At 44.4% G+C, this 20,994-nt stretch overlaps 1 protein-coding gene across 1 annotated transcript; it reads left to right on the forward strand.

Annotated features, from left to right (window-relative positions):
- The first annotated feature begins 4,123 nt into the window (after nucleotides 1-4,123).
- Nucleotides 4,124-8,003, forward strand: LOC142775493 (uncharacterized). Its single transcript, XM_075876933.1, has 3 exons — nucleotides 4,124-4,237; nucleotides 7,398-7,557; nucleotides 7,655-8,003. Exons 1-3 carry the CDS (start codon nucleotides 4,124-4,126, stop codon nucleotides 7,915-7,917), a joined length of 537 nt encoding a protein of 178 aa, XP_075733048.1. The 3' UTR covers nucleotides 7,918-8,003.
- Nucleotides 8,004-20,994: the final 12,991 nt, after the last annotated feature.

A 20,994-nucleotide genomic window follows, 5' to 3' on the forward strand; every position in this document is an offset into this window, starting at 1 on the left:
ACTTTTTTTAGCTCGCAAAATTTATTTGTACATATAAGTGACAACTTGCCAGTAATAAGGCAGCACTTGTTTCTTTACCATATGATCATCTCCGGTATGCTGCTGCCTCAATATTTCAAATTCTAAGCATTCACACCATTGTATGCTAACTTTTCCTTCAAAGTGAGACAAGCCACATGTGTATCGTAGATCAAGAAGCATGCCACTTTTACGTACTTGCAAGGTAAAGATCAGAAATGCACCCTTTGATCAAAAATACTAGTTTAATGGTGCATATACATAGCAGAGCACCTGTGGCACCTCGGGAAGAAGATAATGCCACATATGTTACAAGGGATCATTAAAACAGACAGGGGACGTTCCGTGAACAAATAAAAACAAAAATAAAATGGCACGTGGCAGCGAGCGAAGGCGGCAAGGGGGGGGGGGAGCCCGTGGGACTTCAGCGGATGAACATAAGGTGTGTGTTTAATATGTGGAAGAAAAAAAATTCAAAATTTTGGCGACTGAAATGAGGGTGACTTAGTGAGTGCGCTCATGACGAGAGTAAACACGGTTATTATTTTTTTTTTCAAATCTCTTTTGAAAGCCACAAAAAATCTGTATGTGGTGCAGCCTAACAGAAGGTCCGTGAAGGCAAATTATGAATTCGTCGTTGTACAAAGGCCTTTTTTTTTTCATGCGTTCCATCCTCGCCGCGGTGGTCTAGTGGCTAAGGTACTCGGCTGCTGACCCGCAGGGCGCGGGTTCGAATCCCGGCTGCGGCGGCTGCATTTCCGATGGAGGCGGGAATGTTGTAGGCCCGTGTGCTCAGATTTAGATGCATGTTAAAGAACCCCAGGTGGTCTAAATTTCCGGAGCTCTCCACTACGGCGTCTATCATAATCATATAGTGGTTTTGGGACGTTAAACCCCACATATCAATCAATCAATCATGCGCACCATAAATAGTGCTCAAAATTTAATTGCATATGTTGTTTTCATCCTCGCTGTATTTCGTGCTGTTTATGATGTAAAAAAAAAGTAGCACGCTGAAGTGGTGCTGCTTTTGGGCAACAGTTGAAAATGGCGGGGTGCATGAATGCGGAATACTGCCGCTTACACTCAAATCACTCTTGTGGTCACCTCCCACTGTTTGCAGCATGTGTTGTATATACACAGCTGCATATTTTCTAGCTAGAAAAATTTGATTTATGTGTTTCACGCCATTTTCCATGTAACTATTCCACAATTGCACACACTGATCAGCAGGCTTTCAATTGCGCTGAAGGACACAGGTGCCATAAAATTCATAGTCGATTCTTTCAAGAAACCGTATGTAAAGGCTGAAGCTTCATGCATACATACACACACACATACCATATTGTTTTTCGTACTTTATGAAAGCTGCGAAGGTCTCATGTGCCTCCAAGCGTAACCTGTCTTATTTATTCTCCATCACCGCAAAAGTTTTGTGAGTTTCAAATAAAAGTACTTTGCGCATGGCCACTTTTGGGTAATTTTTTTATGTAGGTGTTATTTGAGCAGCCTACATTGTTTACTTTATAAGCCTGTATGTAAATGTTGCATTATAAATATGCAGAATGTGTGTAGCTGTACAATATAGATGAAGTGTAAAAATTAAGTGTGTCTATTGTAGTGTTCTTGCAACCAATCTTACCCCCGTATTCTAGAACGTCCCTCCACTCAACGCTTCACCTTCACTTATGATTGCTGATGGGAGCGCCGTCTCTAAGCAGAGAAAATTGCTGCTTGTCAGCAATAATCCGCTGTGATTCTCGAGTAGCGCAGCGTCGCTTTCAAACGAGCAGCGGCACAGTGCTCAACTCTGTCAAGTGAAGGGTGAAAGTCGAGTCGGGGAGTGTTTATGAATATGGGGGTTAGTTTTGTTGTCTTGTTAACCTGCCATTAACACTGGATTGATGCTACTTTGCTCTAGCTGTACAGTGCTCTCCAAGGCTCAAGGAGGCACCGCACGGGGAAGGCTCGGAGCAAACCATGCGCGAGTTTCCTTTCATTGTTACACTATGCACGTATTAAGTGATAGACTTTAATGTATGCTATTTGTATTGTGCAAGTTTTTGGGGACATATAAAACCAACACTTATATGTTCTGACGAAAATCACGCAAGAATGAGAGAAGCTTGTGCAAAAATTATGCAAGAGTGTAAGAAGCTTTTGCAGAAGTCTGTGAAATGAAGTTTTGAAACTTTGTGGCAATGTGTCATTGTACAGTGGTCAACAGTCTTGCTCAGCATGCTTGACTGCAGGGCTCCCGGCTGCACAGGCACATCTACGCAGTGCCTGATGCATGATGGGCCAAATGTCAGCCTGCACACTGGTGCCTTTTATCCCCGTTTGTCTGTTACATCAGCGTCTCTTGTAAAGGGGATCAACTGTGCTACTTTTTTTTTCGAATGTAATGAGTTCTTTTTCCAGATTATTGTTGTTTTAAGGTAGAGCCTCACATTTCTATCAAATACTGAAGATTCTATTTTTTCTTCAAGATGTTATGAAGTCACTCCTTGTGTTACAATAGAGTGAACACTGTTATGAGAAAAGCTACTTTATAGAGTTAACTCACTCCATATTGACTTAACACACAGAATTGGTGAAAACTACACTCCATTCCAGCTGCATTAGGAATAATATTCATTTGCATACTTCTGTTTCTTTTGTTTGTTTGTTGGCTGGAGGTTTGGAGTATAGGGTGGCCAGAGGGCACTGTGTAGTCTTTCTTCATCTTCCCAATTTTGTGAACATCAATTGATAGCCGTATGGGAAGCAGCCAGCATGCTGAAACAGCGGTGCAAGCATGCAAGATGTTCACCATTGCATGCAGTCAGTTGCTGTGAGCAACCTACTGCATACAATTAACTGCGAGTGGTGAACTAACGCTGCACTATGTGTGCCTCCTGGAAAGCTGCAATGGTAAAGTGCCACAATCGTATAGTAACATGTATAACATCGCAATTTGTTTGTTGAATAATTTTGCAACAGAATCAATGGAGTTTTGGATAAATTTGTGTATCTGCCTGGTTCATCAAAGCTACAGAGTCAAATGCGGTATATACTCGCGTATTATGTGTACTTTTTTTGTCAATCCGGTCATGTGCGAAGCTAGTAGGAATCGCTGGCCTAAAAGCTCAACTGGTAATATATGTTGCAGGCGCTGTCACAGCTGTCTCAAAGCGGATTGTCATTTGTTTGCTAAGCCTGTTCAAATGCCCCCATTTTCTTGAAGTTCTTCCGAACAGTGCGCACAAAAACCAGTTCCCACGACAGGGTTATACCAGAGAACATAAGTACTCTCCAATAATTGTCGGGAACCCAACGTAAAGTAAGATGCAGACAAGGAAGCGCGATGCAAACACAGTGCTGTGTGTGTCGCCCTTCATGTGTGTGTGTGTCCATTCCTTGTCTCAGTCTTCTATTGCGTTGTGTTCCCTCCGATATCTAACCAACACACCCAAGCTTCTATGCTAAGTCTTATTCAACGCACTCTTCTGCTGGCTTCCATACTGAATATTGCATGTCGAAGAACTCCACGCTGATGTGCTTAGCGGTAGCACGGTTTCAGTTTTCTTCGGTAAGCTTTATAACAGCAATCTGCCTCGTATATAATTATTGTAGCCTATCACAAGGAACGGTAAAAACGCAATGGCCAGATGGCAAAACCGAAAAAAAAATGAGTGCGAAAACCTGCCTCATCTATTTGATGTGACAGGTCCTTGCACGGGTTCAACATCTGTGCTGTGTCTCGGGAATACATTCTTGCCGAGGAAGAGGTGGGAAGATAGGAGGCAGACCTTTAGGCATTTCGGACTGCACATAAACAGGTTTCAGTTTTCAAGTTCGATATTCTAGGGAAAGCATAAAAGTTCATGGAAGAAGGGACCTTGCACTCAGTCCATTTTGTGTAAGACTGCACTCGCCTGCTCGACAAGAGATGTGCCTGACCAGAGCATCATGAAGTCAAATGTGTCTGTGTGTGTGCTGGCAAGGTGGCTCAGGCTGGTTGGGGAGGGCAAAGTATGCGAGCAAAAAGTTTCTTGTAGTAAAGCAGGCTGGCTAATTATACTGGTGAGCAAATTATGTGAGGATGCAAATTGTGTGAGTAAATATGGTATGTACTCTTGTATGTTTCAGCTCTATTGCTACGATCCTGCGGATCGAACTTGGCATCCGGCAGCAACAAAGAGAGGTTCTGCAGGAGGTGCGACAGCTGAAGCACAAGGTACGGCTCTTGTCCGTGCCTCAGCACGCCCAGCCAGCACAGCGCCCCTCTGACCTTCCCCGGCTGCCTGCTGGTACAATTGGAGAAGTGGAGGCAGCAGAGGCAGCTGTGCAGAGTAAAGCTGTGGCTGCGGCTTTGGTGTATATTTCTTGATTTTTAATATGCCTATGTAACATGCAGAAATTTAGTACTGCTTTAAGATACTGTGTTTCGGGAAACAAACTTGTCAGGTTATCTCATGAGCCACTGTACTACAGTCGAATATGAATAATTCGTACTCAAAGAGGCCAGAAAATTTGTTCAAATTAAAAGAAGTTCAAAATAATGAAAGTTACCGTAATTACTTGAATCTAACACGCACCTTTTTTCAGGTTAAGAGAGTTCATAAATCGCATGTGCATTAGAATCGAGTACGAAAAAAAAATGAATGTGGTCATTCTATTGCCATCGCCACTTACAAAATGGCCGCCCCGTACGTGCGTCGGCATGGCGCGTCGGTCATTTCTGCCTATGTGTTTCCCATGCGCGGCACTTCATACGTGTGCTGAGGAGTTCGTCATCTTGTAGTACATTAGCATCGACGGCATGGTAGGGCCGACTCCAAAAACTCGACGAGTGCACTACAATGCTGCTTCTAAAAGAAAAGTCGTCGCGTGTGCCGGAACGGACAGAAATCGGGCCGCATCGCGGTCATTCGGAGTTCCCGAAACGTGCGTGCGGGACTGGCGGAAACAAAAGCAGAATATTGTCGACAGCAAAGACTCACGCAAAGGCTTCAGTGGACCACAGCAGGGTCGGTTTCCACAAATTGAAGAGCTGCTCGGCGAGTATGAGATTAAGCAGTGAGCGGCACAGCGGCCCGTGACGACAGAACTGCTCCAAGTGCAGGCTATGCAGTTAGCCTTAGAAAAAGGGCTAATGCAGAGCCATTTTAAAGTGAGCAGGTGCTGGCTAACGAACTTTATGAAGAGAAAAGGCTTTTCCCTCCGAAGGCGAACGGGCATATGCCAGAAGTTGCCGGAGGAGTACGAAGAAAAGCTTCAGAGTCTTCAGAGGTTCCTCCTAAACTTGCGGCGCAACAACGGCTACCTGCTTGGGCAAATCGGGAATGCCGATAACACGCCTCTTTACTTCGACATGCCTGGCACCACAACCGTCTAGGAGAAGGGGGCGAAGCAAGTTTGTGTACAGACATCGGGCCACGGTAAAACTAGAGTGACAGCAATGCTCTGTTGCACGTCAGATAGGCATAAGCTTCCCCCGTACTTCATATTTAAACGAAAGACGCTCTCAAAAAGAGTCGTTTTCGCGAGTGGTGCGATCAAGCGGGCCAACGAGAAAAAAGGGAGCGCGTTGCAACCGATGTCTTAGTTTTTTTTTTTTTTGTCTAAAACCGGGCGCGCGTTACAATCGAGGGCGCGATAGAATAGAGTAAATACGGTAAACGAGCGGAGGGCTCACCATGTAGTGATGCATGTGCATGGAGAAGTTTTATTAACAAATTACAGGACATCCGTCATTAATTAAAGTAGTCAATACGTGTCTGTACACGTTGGCCTTGCAACGAGTCAACAAGTTTTGCGTGCAGTTTGCAAAGCATTTGTACTTCGGCTTCAGTATTCTCCTGGCAAAAGAAGTTGCGCACGGCAATGTCCAGTGCTGACACTCTTCGAAGGCAACTGTGTTTCCACTGTTACCATCTGCGCTGCAGCCGGAGCGTGGCCAGCACATGATGAGAATGGAGGAGCGTCTCCACCTGGAGAAAAGCAGATCGGCATTCGAGAGAGAAACACTCCGCGGCAGCTTTTTTTTTTCTCTCTTCAAGATCGGTGTTGAAAGGAGAAGAGTCTCTACATAGCAGGAACGAAAAACAGGGAAGCGTGACCCCGGCGTGTTGCAGATCGGCATGAGAGAGCGAACTCTCTGCGACAGCTTTTTTTCCCTCTTTCTCTTCATGCGCAGTGTTAAGAGGAGAAGGGTCTCTATGTGGCAGGGACGAAAAAGCCGAAGCGGGGCACAGGAATGTCGCAGATTGGCATTTGGCAAACATTCCACCGCAGTCTTTTCTTTCCTTTTCTTCATTTTCTTCTTCAAGCACAGCGATGAGGTGTCTGAAGTGCCACCGCAGGATTGGGCGGGGTGCTGAGAGCATTTTCTGAGCGCGGTATAGCTTTGATAGGACCACAGCGTCAGTTCGAATTAAGTGTGTTGGAATTAATGAGATTCGACTGTATTTACTATAGTCTGTGAAGTCCGAGTGAACTGTCCTAAGCTAGCAGACGATGTAGGCGGCATCATGTGTTTGATGGGCAGTGACTAGCAATAGCCTGCTTAAAACAGACATTCAGTAATTTTGTTCATTTATCACCCTATTTCGTGTTCGCTGCGGCTCTCTCTACTTTGACCTACAGTTCACCCTGCCTTGTGTTAGCCGATTTCTTACTTTTTTAAAAATCTAACATGCACCCAATTTCGCAGTGTGAAGAAAAATGCACCTTTGTTTATTGTGATGAGATTTCTATAGCGACATGCCTCTTTGTTGGCTATCACAGAAAAATATAAACAGCAAATGGTGCGACCATCTAGTGCGACCTTTATTTTTCTATCAGTTTCATCTATGACCAAGATTCGGTCGCTCTAAGGTTGCCACTTAGTACGCCTTGATCATGTTCATTTATCTTGTTGTGCTCTACTTACAATGCATTGATTAAAAACATGTCCAAGCTTCTTTTTGAATTCCACATATTTTATCGTTTTTCACCTGTAGAAGCTACTCCTGGTCAACATTCAGGCAAAGACATTGCAACCTCGAAGAAACGTGTATTGGAATTTGAGCACTGTACAAAGTAATTATACTATTTCATAGCTAGAATCAATATTTATTAAGGGTTATAACAGTGTTGTATTTGACTTCAGAACAGCGAAACTGCATATCAGAGAAGGACTCTGAAAGGTTCTGACACTGAGTGTGACAGGGCTGATGTGGAAACCATTTTAGGTCAGGTGAGTTGAAGTTAGCGTAAAAAAACAATGAAATGTTGTGATGCCCAAAAATTCAAGTTGTTGTTTTCAGTGTCCTCTTCTTGCAGATTTTTATCATGAAAACATTTCGATGTGCTGTTGCGTTTACCTCATCTATGCTTCTTGCATTTTTTTACAGCGCAAGCACCTCCTGCAGATTGGGGGACGTGTCCTCCGAGAAATTGGTGTGAATGCCATGAAGGCTGTATTGGCACATGATGTGCAAGTGCTGTACAGCCTTCATGGCAGAAAAGGGAAAAGGGCCTTTGTGAACCTGAGGCTCTGTAGATTAGTGACAGGTTAGACTTGTTCATTGTTTTATGTGTGTGTACCCTTGTATATTCTCTGCACTGCAGTGCTTCATGTGTACTATGGTATTTCTGTTCTTGTATGCAGATGTCATCTGCCAAAAAGCAGGGTGCGACCAGGCGGAGGCCCTCAACTTTATTAAGAGGTGGCTGCCAGGGTCTGGTGATCGCTGTGGGGGCAGGAAGCGGCGCTTCAGAGAAGCATTTGTTGTGGAGCAGCCCGATGATCCCCACTGTCAGAGTGCAGATTATCGGCTGCTCACGGCAGCTGGCTTCCTGCCCAGCCACAGCAGCCAGGGCCTTGACAGCACCACTGTCACTGTGCCCCCAACGCAACCTGACCTGCAGTAGAGCGGGCCTTTTTTAGTTGTGTATATATATTTTTCAATGTATACATTTTTTGTTGTACCAAATAAATAAAAAAAACAAAGAATAAATAGTCTGCAGACTGTCGGTGGTGCACTGTTCGGCTAGCTTATGCTGCTTCGGAAGCACCATCACCATGTTTTAGTTACAAAAAAAAAGCTCTAAACAATAAATATTCTCGATTACCATGTGGGGGAAATATGTGGGGATTGCAAGTGGGGGACATACGCTTTCAACATTTACTTCCTAACGACTTTTTTCGATCTGCTGTACCAAATACCAGTACCAAATAAAGCACTCGCTATTGCAAAAGATAAATTGGTAAAAAAATAAACTACACTTCTAGTGTTAGCAAAGGGAATGAGGTATAAAAGATGAAATAGATCGAGTAACTGCTTTCAGTTCTCAGCATTCAATTTTCTGTTGCCCCAAGTATACAGGGCTGCAAAGCTACAAGAGCGGGTCATCGAGGCATATTGTTTAAATCTTCCGGTAAGAAAAATTCCCTACTAATAATCGTTACATAATGGCAAGCCAATCAGTAGCCATTATTCGTCGTGCAGGAAACATCGGTGTAATAACGGCATTTGATTGGCTGCAATGTGGCCCTGGATTGGTCCAATGTCGGTCGTACATCCGTAGCCAATATTCGTCGTGCAGCAAACATCGGCGTAAAAATGGCATGTGATTGGCTGAAATATGGCCCAATGTTGGCCGAACATTGGCAGCTTTGTCGGCAATACGATGGGGCTTCGTCGGCCCAATGTTGGTTGAATACTGGCTAAAACATCGGCAAAACGTCGGCCCATCATTGGCTTGAATGTCGGCCCGACATTGGAAGAAGTTGCACTTCCGACGTCGGCCCGACGTCGGTGCCGATGTTAGCCGATGTTGGTCCAAGATTGGTCCAACGGCGGCGTGCTGCCTGGGTTTAACAGGCACCTTGTGCTCTTTAGATATAATTTTAAAGCATTTCCATTCAGGTCTCGATCTGTATTTTTTTTTCATAACAGTAGAGGTACTTATCTTACCAAACAGGCGAAAATAAAAATCCGTAATTTTGAAAAAAACTTGCATTTTTGACCCGCTTCTCCCCTTAGGAGTTGAACGCGACAGCGAAATCTGGACCCCAGTGTGCCCTTCAACTGTTAAGTCCATACTCATTAATATGTTTTGTTATACACAGACACGCACACGCAAGTGCGACGTATCTATAGTACAGGTACAGGTTTTCGATCTACTTAACATCACTTTTATAACAACTTTATGAAAATATTGTACACTGATATAGTCACAAGGTTCTGTCTTATGAACTGCGCATAGGCGTGACACTTGTATTCGTAAATGGTCACAATCTGTCATCCGTCTTGCATTAATTATCTGGCAATTGTTCGACTTGTTCTTCTGGAAACCTGCTCCGAACAACCGAACCAAGCATCGCCTTATGGTCGGTGAAATGGCAACTGCAGTACTTCACTTCTTTATTGGTGTTGTGAAAATGAAAAGCTAAATCTATGCAAGTGTTGTGGTTTGTTGAAATGGCTTTTCCTTGAAGGGGCATAAACAAGCGAGCAATGGAAAGAAAAATGGTAGGTGTAACCTTAAGAGACAAGAAGAGAGCAGAGTGAATTAGGGAACAAACGAGGGTTGAGGATATCATAGCTGAAATCAAGAAGAAGAAATGGACATGGGCAGGGCATGTAGCGCATAGACAGGATAACCGCTGGTCATTAAGCGTAACTGACTGGATTCCCAGAGAAGGGAAGCGGGTTAGGGGGAGACAGAAGGTTATGTGGGCAGATGAGATTAAGAAGTTTACAGGTATAAATTGGCAGCAGCAAGCACAGGACCGGGTTAAGTGGCGGAACATGGGAGAGGCTTTTGTCCTGCAGTGGACGCAGTCAGGCTGATGATGATGATGATGAAGGGGCATAAAGTCTCACAATGCCTTACAGATGGCAGCACATGATCTAGCGTTTGCCTTTTGCTTGATCAACTGCCTCTGGAAAGGCATGATATGTTTTCCACCAGATGGACGTAGTTGTCCATTTTTAGAGCTGTTTGAAAGTTCCTGTGCGTTTTTACCGGCGATGGCTACACTATCCCGGCCTTTTTTGACATAGTTTGATGGCTTGTCAAATGTGCCTACGAATCGCTGAATGGGCTCGTTTTCACCATGACACCTGTCGAACAAAGTGCGTTAAGGAGACTCCTTCCACTACATGGCAATTATGCAGTGTTTCTTCCCGAAGCAGCTGCAAGGAACTTCATGACTCTGTGGTAGGACACCTGCTTGCCACGCGAATGGCCCTTGTTCGATTCTCAATGAGACCGAAAATTCATTCTTTATTTGAGTTTTCGCTCACACCGAAAGGTGCCGATTGCGGAATTTCTGTGACACGAGCTCTCCAACGCCATTGCTTTAATACGAGGTACAAAACAGTGTGTGTGTGTGTGTGTGTGTGTGTGTGTGTGTGTGTGTGTGTGTGTGTGTGTGTGTGTGTGAAGGGGGGGTTAAATAAATCAAGGAGGCCTAAAAAAACGGGATGGGCGGAAAACCACACAGAGGGGTGCTTGGCGAGAGGCCTATGCGGCTTTGAGAGAGGATACCAGCGAAGGAAAGAGCGAAAGAAGTGTTTTGATAATCAAAATACCTGTTGACATAATCGAGAGATGGTGCCTTTATGAGACAGTGTTTTCCCACTTTTTGAAACATCATCCCAAGTCAGACTTACATGTCTCTTTTTCTATGAGCTCCTGGCCTGAATTTGACGAACTTTATTTTATATTTAATGGACAAGATAAGTGCCATTCTGAAGGGCAGAGGAAACCACTCTCGGGCAGAAAAGATGGCAACGATTTTCTTGTAGTTTATGTCGATATACCACAGCTGGTTTGTATATCAGTGTCAGAACTATAGGATAACCTGTTGTAGAGTTAAAATGACAAGATCTAAGAGAGGCTTGGTTGGTGTTAAATCCTGAAAATGTATGGCACACAAAAAAGACAATAAGAAATACGACGGGACGATCCGCTGTCTTTCCTAGTACACGTCTTTGTCATGTGCCACACATTTTTCACAATGAAAGAGTCAAAAATTTGTTTTTTATTGGAAAGTGGCATTTTGCTTTTCAACTGGTTGTTCATCACTGTTAGGAACAAATTGGTTGCCAATCGCTTTATTTCTGTCGTCTTGAATTTCAAATGTACTGTCTTTGGGGGTGAGAGTGATGCCTCAATATTTGTAAAGTGGCAACATTCTTTTGGGCATTCATCCCCCTGCCCTTTTTTTTTGCAGGCTCTCTATAAAAAGCATATTGAGAAAGCAATATGCTCAGCTTACGTTACATAGGGCCTCCAAGGAATCTATCTGGCCAAATGACAACCTGCGGACTCTGTGCTCTCGATTGGCGCTGTAAGTTCCAGAGCAAATGTCCACATTTGCTGAAGATTCACATGTAAGAAACTGAAGCAGCAGATGGCTACAGAAATGATGTATGCGAATCAGCTTTACAGGAGCTGCAAATAGGAGAAGAAAATAAAACAAAAGGTGTATCCTCAGTGTGTATGTACTTTTATTTTACTATGACAGTATATATCTAAATAAACCTTCTGGAACTTGGTGAATCGGTGGCTATGCAGAAAGCTGTGGAAGTACAAAAAGCACCATTTTCTTTGTATGAGCTTCTAAACAAGTGCATGCAATTTTAATTTAACTGCATCACCGAAGTGCATGAGCTAAACATAAATTATTTATTTAAACTATACTTTCAATGCCAGTGTACAAAGAAGAGTAGTTAAACACATTTACATTATGAAGTGCTACGCTAGACAGCTCGAAAATATTCATGGTCTGGGTAGTTGGCAATTGAGCTGAGCGGGTGGTTCTATGCAGATGCTCTCTTCGGCAGGAATTGAAGAAAAGGTTTGTGTGACAACTTGGCACTTCGACTTCGATGTTGCTATCTATTCCCATTAAGATGTATCAAGCAGTATGACCCCCAGCTTACACATTTTTCTACGTTTACACTCCTTAAAACTACACGGTCATTGACCTCCATGCTCCTTTGACACAGTTACTAGCAACTATCCTGGCATGTGATGCTATTATATATCTAGTAGAATTAAAAAAATTGGCAGAATGGGTGCAGAATTGGCATTTTGCTTTCACTACCATGCATATTGTGACGGAAAGGGGCACGGCAGTGGGAGCGATAAGAAAGCACCATTCCTTTTCAAGCATTCAGCGGAAGTTTAAAACAATTTGTGTCGTATTGAGAAAAGTATTTTTGAGGCTTCTTTTTTTGTCAGGCACAATAATAATAATAAGAGACAATAATAGCAAGGAAAGTGTAGAAGATATTATCTGCAGTAAATATCTGTCTCAGCCAGTTGTCTTTTTGCCCACTTCACATTTATATTAACCTCCCTGTCCTTCCTAATTTATTCCTCCTCCTCACATTTATATGATAATTGCTACAAATAATCCCATTGGATGTTGTTTGGTATTATCATCTGTTAGTTATAATTAATTTATGCAGTATTTTATTCATGATGGTTTTTTATCAACCTAGGTTTTACTCACTATGGCAACATTAAATCTCTTTTTAAGACAGCAAAAATTTTTCTTGCAACGATACTGAAGAAGGTCGAATACTGCGGTAAAATAATTGCCCACAATTTTTCCGAACTGGTTTCCACATCGTATTATTGTGAATAAACTAGCATGCCGGCGTATTTCCGCCTGTTGAACTGTGCATGCGTACGCGCATATTTTAGATCCTGCAAAATAAAGAAAATAGACTGTGCATCCGTTTTTTTTTATCCACCGCGTTCACGTGTGCTCGAGATGGTGGGCTACATTTCCTGTTCACACACAGTTGTGCTAATAGTGGCGAAAACAGAAGCTGGTTTGGTTATAAGTGCACCGAGAATGCATCGACGGCTGACGCCAGCACAATATCGACAGCAGCCGGTGGGAGGCCGGCTTGCTCTTGCGGCAGTGGCGAAAGCCTCGATGGCTTCGAGCGGTGCAGAAATTATGTAAACAACGCATTTTATGCAACTTCATTTTACAACAGCAAAAAGACGACCCACATAGAAGAAGGCTGAGCAACACGAGCGCTGTCTTTTCTGTGTTTCGTCTGCGCCGTTTCAAAGACAACCCAAACCAATTAGCCTAACTGTCGGTTTTGCTGAAGTTTATGCAACCACAGGCGGCTTCAATGAGGGCATATTAAGCAATTATCTTTCATTGCACAGAAAAAAAAGGCTAAGCAATGTTTGACCCTGCGTGCGAATGACTGCGATATGGTTTTTTAAAAAAAATTAGTCAGAAAGTTGCGCTAGTTCGCAGGAATCAATCGAGACGTGAGAACATGCATCGAAGAGTAGAAGAGATACGTCGTCTGGTTCTCTGAGGTTCGTGTTTGCGCAGCTCACGTTCTTTCACAGAAAGTCCCAGACCTTGGTCGCTAACGCAACGGGCAAGCGGCCAAACATCATACATCAAATGCAAGGACTGTGGTAGCCGTGAAAGCAACATATCTTCAATCCGCTGACCGCGGCGCAAGTTCGTGCAGGATGGAGACGCGTTTTGCTTACCTTCTGATAACCAGTAGGCGAAGTGTCGCACATCAAATATTGACGCTTGATGTACCGGATGGTGCAAAATATGATAGTAACCTATGCATTCATATATATTTCACAATGTAATGTACAACAGCGCTGAAGCTTCGACGTTCAACGCACGCCTCGCAGCCAAAAGACACTGTAGCCAACACGTGGTAGCCAAAAAGGTAAACAGGAAATCGCCATGACACCTATTCGCAATGCCAACGCCTCCTAGAGTTCTTGTGCCTGCCGGATGAGCACGAAATGCCCGTCATCTAAAGGGGCGCTGCCTACGTAGGAATAAAGGTTTTTGTTTAGCCTCCGAGATTATAAAATTTTGCGTTTTTTACTAATTTTAGAGGAAGCCTTGTGGTGAAAAAGTGGCTTGCTGAAAGACAACATAACTTACATAGGGTTATATATAAATATTTTACGCTTTTAAATCTTTCTTACGTTATTTTTGTTGCATATAACTCCAAAAACGTCAAAACCTATTTGAAGATACCTCTACTTGAGTGGCACCACTACCGTAGCTGTGACGACCACCGCTTCCCAAGTGACCGCCGATAATCCGGTGGGCACGGGAAATCTAGGAGGCGTTGGCAATGCACACGAACCAACATCTCATCTAGAAAGAGGCCTGAGGAATGGTTCACGCTCCCAGCGGAATTGACCGGCCTTCCGTTTTGAGTAAGCGCCGCGCGATAGCGCTCGTGACAAGACACACTTGGTTGCCCAAATGGACTTCTCGCTCTACTTCCGAGCTGTACGGACTTGTTTTTGCGCTCCACCTGTTCGGAATTCAAGGTTGTGCAAGGTTGGTTGGTGCAGAAGCAGCACGCAACAAGAGATAAGTTTTTTTTCGTTTTTTGTGTTGGTGTAACCATTGTTACTTTTTTCTTCTAATCAATAATTAGCGTTGCGAGTATTGTAGCTTGGGACACGGGCAACGTTGTACTGACGTTGACCACGTTAACGGGCTAGGCGGCTGTTTTGAAGAAGGTCGGGGCGCCCGGTTAGTTGTTAAAGAGCTAGAGCCGAACACGAAGGGGACCTAGTGAGAGGCTACTAGCAAAATTGAACACGCCGTGTGTGGTGTAGGCAGCAGCCTAAACAGTTGACGTACGAGAGTTAACGGAGGCGGCTGGATAGCGGGATTAAAGTTGAACGTAGGCCTGTCAGGCACTCGGTCCGATGGTCGGGCAGGCGAAGGCTAAGGCGGCTAGGAAAACCACGAGCGAGAGTGAGCTGGTGCAGTGCGAAGAATGCAAGCGCTAGTGCTACTTAGATGAGACAGCATTCACGAGTTTGGCTGACGCGCAGAAGGCGAGTTTGTGTGCAGGCTGTGCGAGGCACTGAAGGCGGCCGTGCAGCACACGGAGGATAGCATCAAGGGGCTTCAGGGGGAGCTTTGGGTGGAATGGAAGCAGAGGATAGAACTCCAAAAACAGCTCGGAGCGTCGCTTGAGCGGGAGGAGGCTACCGCCAGCCTATTAGAGCAAATGAAGGGCGACCTACGAAAAGAACGGGAAGGGTGGACCGAGCTAGATCAGCGGGTAAAGGAGCTAATGGCACTTTGCCCCGGCCCCGAGCAGTGTGAGACGGAAGGCGTGGGTAGCGGATAAGGCGACAGGCGGGAAGGAACAGGTAAGAAGGGAGGTCAGCGAGCCGCAGTGTCTAGCCACAGCACGGAGGCTCCGAGAACATACAGCTCGGTGGCGCAGCAGTCTTCAAGCAGGGCAGAAACACAGGACAGACGGCAGAGAGAGAAGGAGGTGAAGCAAACAGGGGCGCAATCACAAACAGGAAGCTAGCGAATGGTGCATAGAAGGGTCCTAGTGGTGGGGGACTCTAACGTGGCCAGGGTTAGGTATGACGTCTTCAAGACAGTGAAGGAAGATAGGAGAGTCACGGTGCAAGCACAGTCAGGGAAGAGCATGGTGGATGCACTGGCCAAAGCCCAGGAGGTTGTAGAAAACTGCATAGAGGGCGAAAATCTAGTGACTATTCATGCTAGGCTCAATGATGTGTTGAAGGGCAAGGATCAGAACCTTCAAAGAAAGTTATAGGATGGGATGCGTAAGCTCAGAGAAACCTCTGGGAATGAGCACCATATGCACAGTCCCAGAGGTCTGGGGGCAGCCTCGTGGAATTGAAAGGAGGGTATTCGAGGCCAAGTGTGTGATCAATGGTTTGAGCCGCCTACACGGATAGAGTGCAATGAAAGTTAACCAAGACGTGTACGAGCCCGGCGCTCGCCCCTTTGCACAAGATGGCATTCACTACAGTGGTGCGACGGGCAGGAGGGTCGGTAACAGAATGGGTCACCAAGCCACAGCTTTTTTAGGGAGACCCAGAGCCCTGAGGCCAACAGTGTAGCTAAAGACGGACCTAAAAGGGCACAAATATTCAAGCCACATGAAGTTTGTGGGAGAAGAAGTCGACGTAAGCACAAGAGCCGAGCTAAATCAGACGTAGGCTGTTTAACATGCAGGGTGGCAGGAATGGGTTAAAGTGGGAAGAGATAGAAGAGCAGTTGAGGCAGGAGGAGCTGATGGTATATGGGGTTGTGAAGACACATCTTCGGGACGTAGAGCAACCACCCTGCAATCCGGACTACGTATGGGAATATTGCAATAGAACAGAAGGCAGCAAAAAGGGGGGTGGAATTGGTGCATTTATACATAAGAGCGTGGGTTGGCAAAGAGTCAAGCAGGGATGCATGGAACATTTATGGTTAAGAGGGAAAGCAGCTGGGAGGATGACACTCCTTGGTTAGGTGTACTTGTGGACGGGAGCAAAGGCCAGAGAGGAAAACCAGGCAATGGTGGAGTGTACATCAAAGGAAATTGAGGAATTAGGAGGAGAGTGCGAGATAATTACACTAGAAGATATGACTGCGCACATAGAAGATATAGATGGGTATACTGACTCAACAGGCAAAATGATCATGGATATGGGTGAAAGGCATGATTTGCTCATTTGCAACAGTACCGAGAAGTTTGAAGGGCAAATAACATGAGCGGTAGGAAGGCTGCAGTTAACGATTGATTATGCACTGATGTCACATACGGTGTAATATAAGCTCAGGGGAATGCACATACAAGAAGGTGGCTCCAGAAGCCTGGGTAGTGATCACAAATGTATCAAGCTAAGTTTTGGAAGAGCAGCGAAAGTGGGAAGGAGACAAGATAAGCAACTACAGGAATATTTTTATTTGTAAAGGCAAATTGAAATAGCCACAAAACAAATTGAGAAAGTAATCACTGATGATAATGAAACAGTGTGGGCGTACACAAATCTAATTATACTATTTTTGCTAGAGCTTGATAAGGCACGTGAGAAGTCACCCTGGAAAAGAAAACACAAATCCAAAAGTTGGTGGAATAAGAAAGTTAAGAGAGCCATAGCAAAACGTTAGGAAGCCTCTAGGGAACACAGACATGCTAAGCAACAGGGTGAACCGACTGATGAAGTTGAAAGAAAATGGAAAATCTTCCTAAGCTCTAGAAGGGAAGTATCCCTCCTGATCAATGAAAAGATCAGAAGAAAGGGTGCTCAGTGGCTGGCAGAAGTACATAAAAAGAATAGAAAGGCAGCTGTGAAATTTTGGAACCATCTAAACTCCCTAAGAAAGGAAACAAATCTAGAGCAGAGGTTTATAACTACAGCTCAAGGTGCTAGGCTAGAAGGGGACGAAGCTATTGAATATATAAGAACAAGGGTGACAGAAAAATTTCAACAAAGAAGTGCCTTATGCACAACAATAGACAGGATGGATCAAGTGGCACAATAGCTCCATTTTCACAACGAGAGTGGGAAAGGGCTGAGAACAGGGTTCCAAGTAGTACATCAACAAGTCCAGATGGCATTCCAATTATGCTGATAAAGAAATTTGGGTCCGAAGTCTAAACAGACTTTGAGAGGGGCAGTGAGCAGAACTATAATCGATGGTGAAGTACCTGATGGATGAAAACTTAGCAGGAAGAGCATGATTTTTAAAGGAAAGGGGGACAAAGATGATATAAACAACTACCGTCCTCTAACAGTGACATCAGTGGTCTGCAGGCATGGATAGAGGATGAGGGGGTGCTGGGGGAACTGCAGAATGGGTTTCGGAAACACGGGATTTTGGAAGACAATCTGTTCTCACAGACGCAGTGAATCTAAATAGCAGAAAAGGAACTCAGGCCCCTGTGGCTAGCATTTTTGAATATCAAGGGAGCGTACGATAGCGTGGTTGAAGATGACATTAGGGAATACTAGACACACTGGGTGTGGAAGATGGAGTCACTAATCTTTTAAAGGAAATCTATAAAAGTAACAAGGTAGTTATAAAGTGGGAATAACAGGTATCCAAGCACACAGAGGTGAAACGGGGACTTGGGCAGGGGTGTCCATTGTCACCCTTTTTATTCATGATGTACCTACAAGGATTAGATGCCAAATTAGAGGGAAGTGCACTTGGCTTCAACCTCTTTTTAGTCAAACAAGGAAAACTCATTGATCAGGCACTACCAGCTTTAATGTACGCAGATGATGTAGTGCTAATGGCCGACAAGAAGGAAGATTTGCAGAGATTAATGGACATCTGCGGTAATGTGGGAGATAGGTTTGATTTTAGATTCAGTAAGGAAAAATCAGCAGTCATGATTTTTAATGATAATAAAGGTAGTGAGCTTAGAATACAGGAAGTCACGCTAGAGATAACAGATAAATACAAATATCTAGGCGTATGGATAAGCAATGGGACCGAGTACCTAAGGAAACACAAAATATACGTGACGACTAAAGGTAACAGGAATGCAGCAGTGATGAAAAATAGGGCACTGTGGAAATGCACTAGGTATGATGTTGTGAGAGGAATATGAAAAGGGGTCATGGTTCCTGGGCTGACGTTCGGCAATGCGGTCTTGGGCATGAGATCAGAAGTTGAAGCAAGATTAGAAATAAGCAACGTGGAAGAGGTAGGCTTGCTTTAGGAGCTCAGGGGAATACACCAAATCAGCCAGTACAAGGTGGTATCGGATGGACATCATTTGGGGGGAGGGAAGCTAGCAGCAAGATAACATTTGAGAAGCGATTGAGAGAAATAGTGGAAGAGCGTTGGGCTTGGAAGGTTTTCAGCTACTTGTACATGAAGAATGTCGATACAAAATTAAGGAAGCAAACCAGGAAATTGACTGGTAAATACTCAAAAAGCAGCAGGTGGCAAAACCAGGAAAAACTATCGGTTAAGAAGAAAGTGAAGGAAACGGAGACAGACACGTGGAGAATTGGCATGATTAAGAAGTCCGCACTAGAGATCGATCGAAATTTTAAGCAGGAAATTGCCAAGGAAAGGATCTATGATAATACTCAGGGTATTTTTCTATGTTTGAGGCCAGGACGGGAGTATTGCGAACCAAGATATATCTGGCGAAATACGAAGGGGTAGATACTGTATGTAGTGCGCGTGGAGAGGAAGAAAAAAACTGCTGAACACTTGATAATGTTCTATAAAGGCCTTCGCCCTATAGGTCAGGATGATGACGCAGCGTTTTTCAAAGCACTGGGGTTTAGGGGCAGGGAGGGCAAAATAGACTTTAAGCGGGTAGACTTAACTATAAGGAGGTTATCTGATTGGTGGCTATAGTCAAAGCACGAGTGAAAATTAAACCCTTCGCTGCAAAGTACGAATCCTCGACCTGACTGTTTAAGGGAAAAAAAAGATAAATCTGATGGTTAGTTCACTAAGTATTACAGCTAGGTGGCGTTAGCCGCCACCCGATCTAAAGGGTGCAGCCACATCAATCTATCATCAAGGTGGCGGGCAGTACCAGCACGGCCACCCGAATCGGGCGCGCCACAGTGTTGTTCCGGTCGTCCCATTTGGCACGCGCGCATTTGAAAAAATGTAATAGAGGTAGTTCGGCCGCGACGCGGCACTGTTGTCCTACTCTCTTGATTTGACATACTCAAATCTAATTAGACTGTTTAGACTAGAGCTTGATAAGGCACGTGACAAGTGACACCGGAAAAGAAGACACAAGCCTAAGAGTTGGTGGGATAGGAAGTTAAGAGAGCCATAGAAAAACGTCAGGACGCCTCTAGGGGACACAGACATGTTACGCAACGCGGTGAACCGACTGATGATGTTGAAAGAAAATGGAAAATCTTCCTAAGCTCTAGAAGGGAAGTATCCCACCTGATCAATGAAAAGATTAGAAGAAAGGGTGCTCAGTGGCTGGCAGAAGTACATAAAATGGACAGAAAGGCAGCTGCGAAATTTTGGAACCATCTAAACTCCCTAAGAAATGAAACGAACCTAGTGCTGAGGTTTATAACTCTAGCTCAAGGTGCTAGGCTTGAAGGGGACGAAGCTATTGAATATATAAGAACAAGGGTGACAGAAAAATTTCAACAAAGAAGTGCCTTATGCACCACAATAGACAGGAATTGATCAAGTGGCACAATGTCTCCATTTTCACAACGAGAGTGGGAAAGGGCTGAGAAGAGGGTTTCAAGTAGAACATCAACAGGCCCAGATGGCATTCTAATTATGCTCATAAAGACAATGGGTCCGAAGTCTAAACAGACTTTGAGAGAGGCAGTGAGCAGAACAATTATCGATGGTGATGTCCCTGATGAATGGAATCTTAGCAGTATGAGCATGATCCATAAAGGAAAGGGGGACAAAGCTGACATAAACAACTACCGTCCTATAACAGTGACATCAGTGGTCTACAGGCTGGCGATGCAGGTTATTAAGGAAAGACTGCAGGCATGGGTAGGGGATGAGGGGGTGCTGGGGGAACTGCAGAATGGTGATGATGATATATTGTGTTTCTTGGCGCAAGGGCAACGTTATTGCCAAAGAGCGCCAATACATGCAACAAAAGATTTGGGCTATGGGTATGATGGGTGGCTGTAAAAGGGCGTAATATTCCTCACTCTAAAGGCGGGTAAACATAAAGGAAATAAAATTATGAGAGTGACATGAAATGTGTAGAGTGAAAACTAGTGGTCAATGGTTCTGATGTTTAGCTATGTAGAGAATATAGAGCACGAATGTCTCTCCGGCGTCATTGTCTCCAAGGACCGCGAAACATGTGCTTTGTAATTTATGTATGGCAGCAACAACCTCATCTGAGAGGTTGTGTTACACATTACCAGGGTAGATCACGTGGAAGTTGCGAACATCTTTTAAAATGCAAATAATGAATGATGTTTGAAAAGTGGATCTCTACCGAGGAACATCGCCGGGTGAAGAGGCATTTGTTCTCGGTAGGATGTTGGAAAATGCTTTTTTCGAATAGGAGCTAATTAACTGCACTGTATCAAAATATGTAGGACAATTTCGCCACATTTCTCACACATTGGTGGATCACTACTGGTCAGAAAATGTGAGTGTGTACTATATGCGTGTCCGAGACGTAACCGACAGAGTGCTACTTCTGTATGGCGTGT

Source organism: Rhipicephalus microplus, chromosome X, assembly GCF_043290135.1.
Source record: "Rhipicephalus microplus isolate Deutch F79 chromosome X, USDA_Rmic, whole genome shotgun sequence".
In the NCBI taxonomy this organism is placed as follows: domain Eukaryota; kingdom Metazoa; phylum Arthropoda; class Arachnida; order Ixodida; family Ixodidae; genus Rhipicephalus; species Rhipicephalus microplus.

Bases quoted from the DNA above. Each gene is read 5' to 3' on its own strand.
- LOC142775493 (XM_075876933.1), top strand. From the start codon at position 4,124: ATGGTATGTACTCTTGTATGTTTCAGCTCTATTGCTACGATCCTGCGG. The intron at 4,238-7,397 runs GTACGGCTCTTG...ATTTTTTTACAG, and splicing joins TGCGACAGCTGAAGCACAAG to CGCAAGCACCTCCTGCAGAT. The intron at 7,558-7,654 runs GTTAGACTTGTT...TCTTGTATGCAG, and splicing joins GCTCTGTAGATTAGTGACAG to ATGTCATCTGCCAAAAAGCA.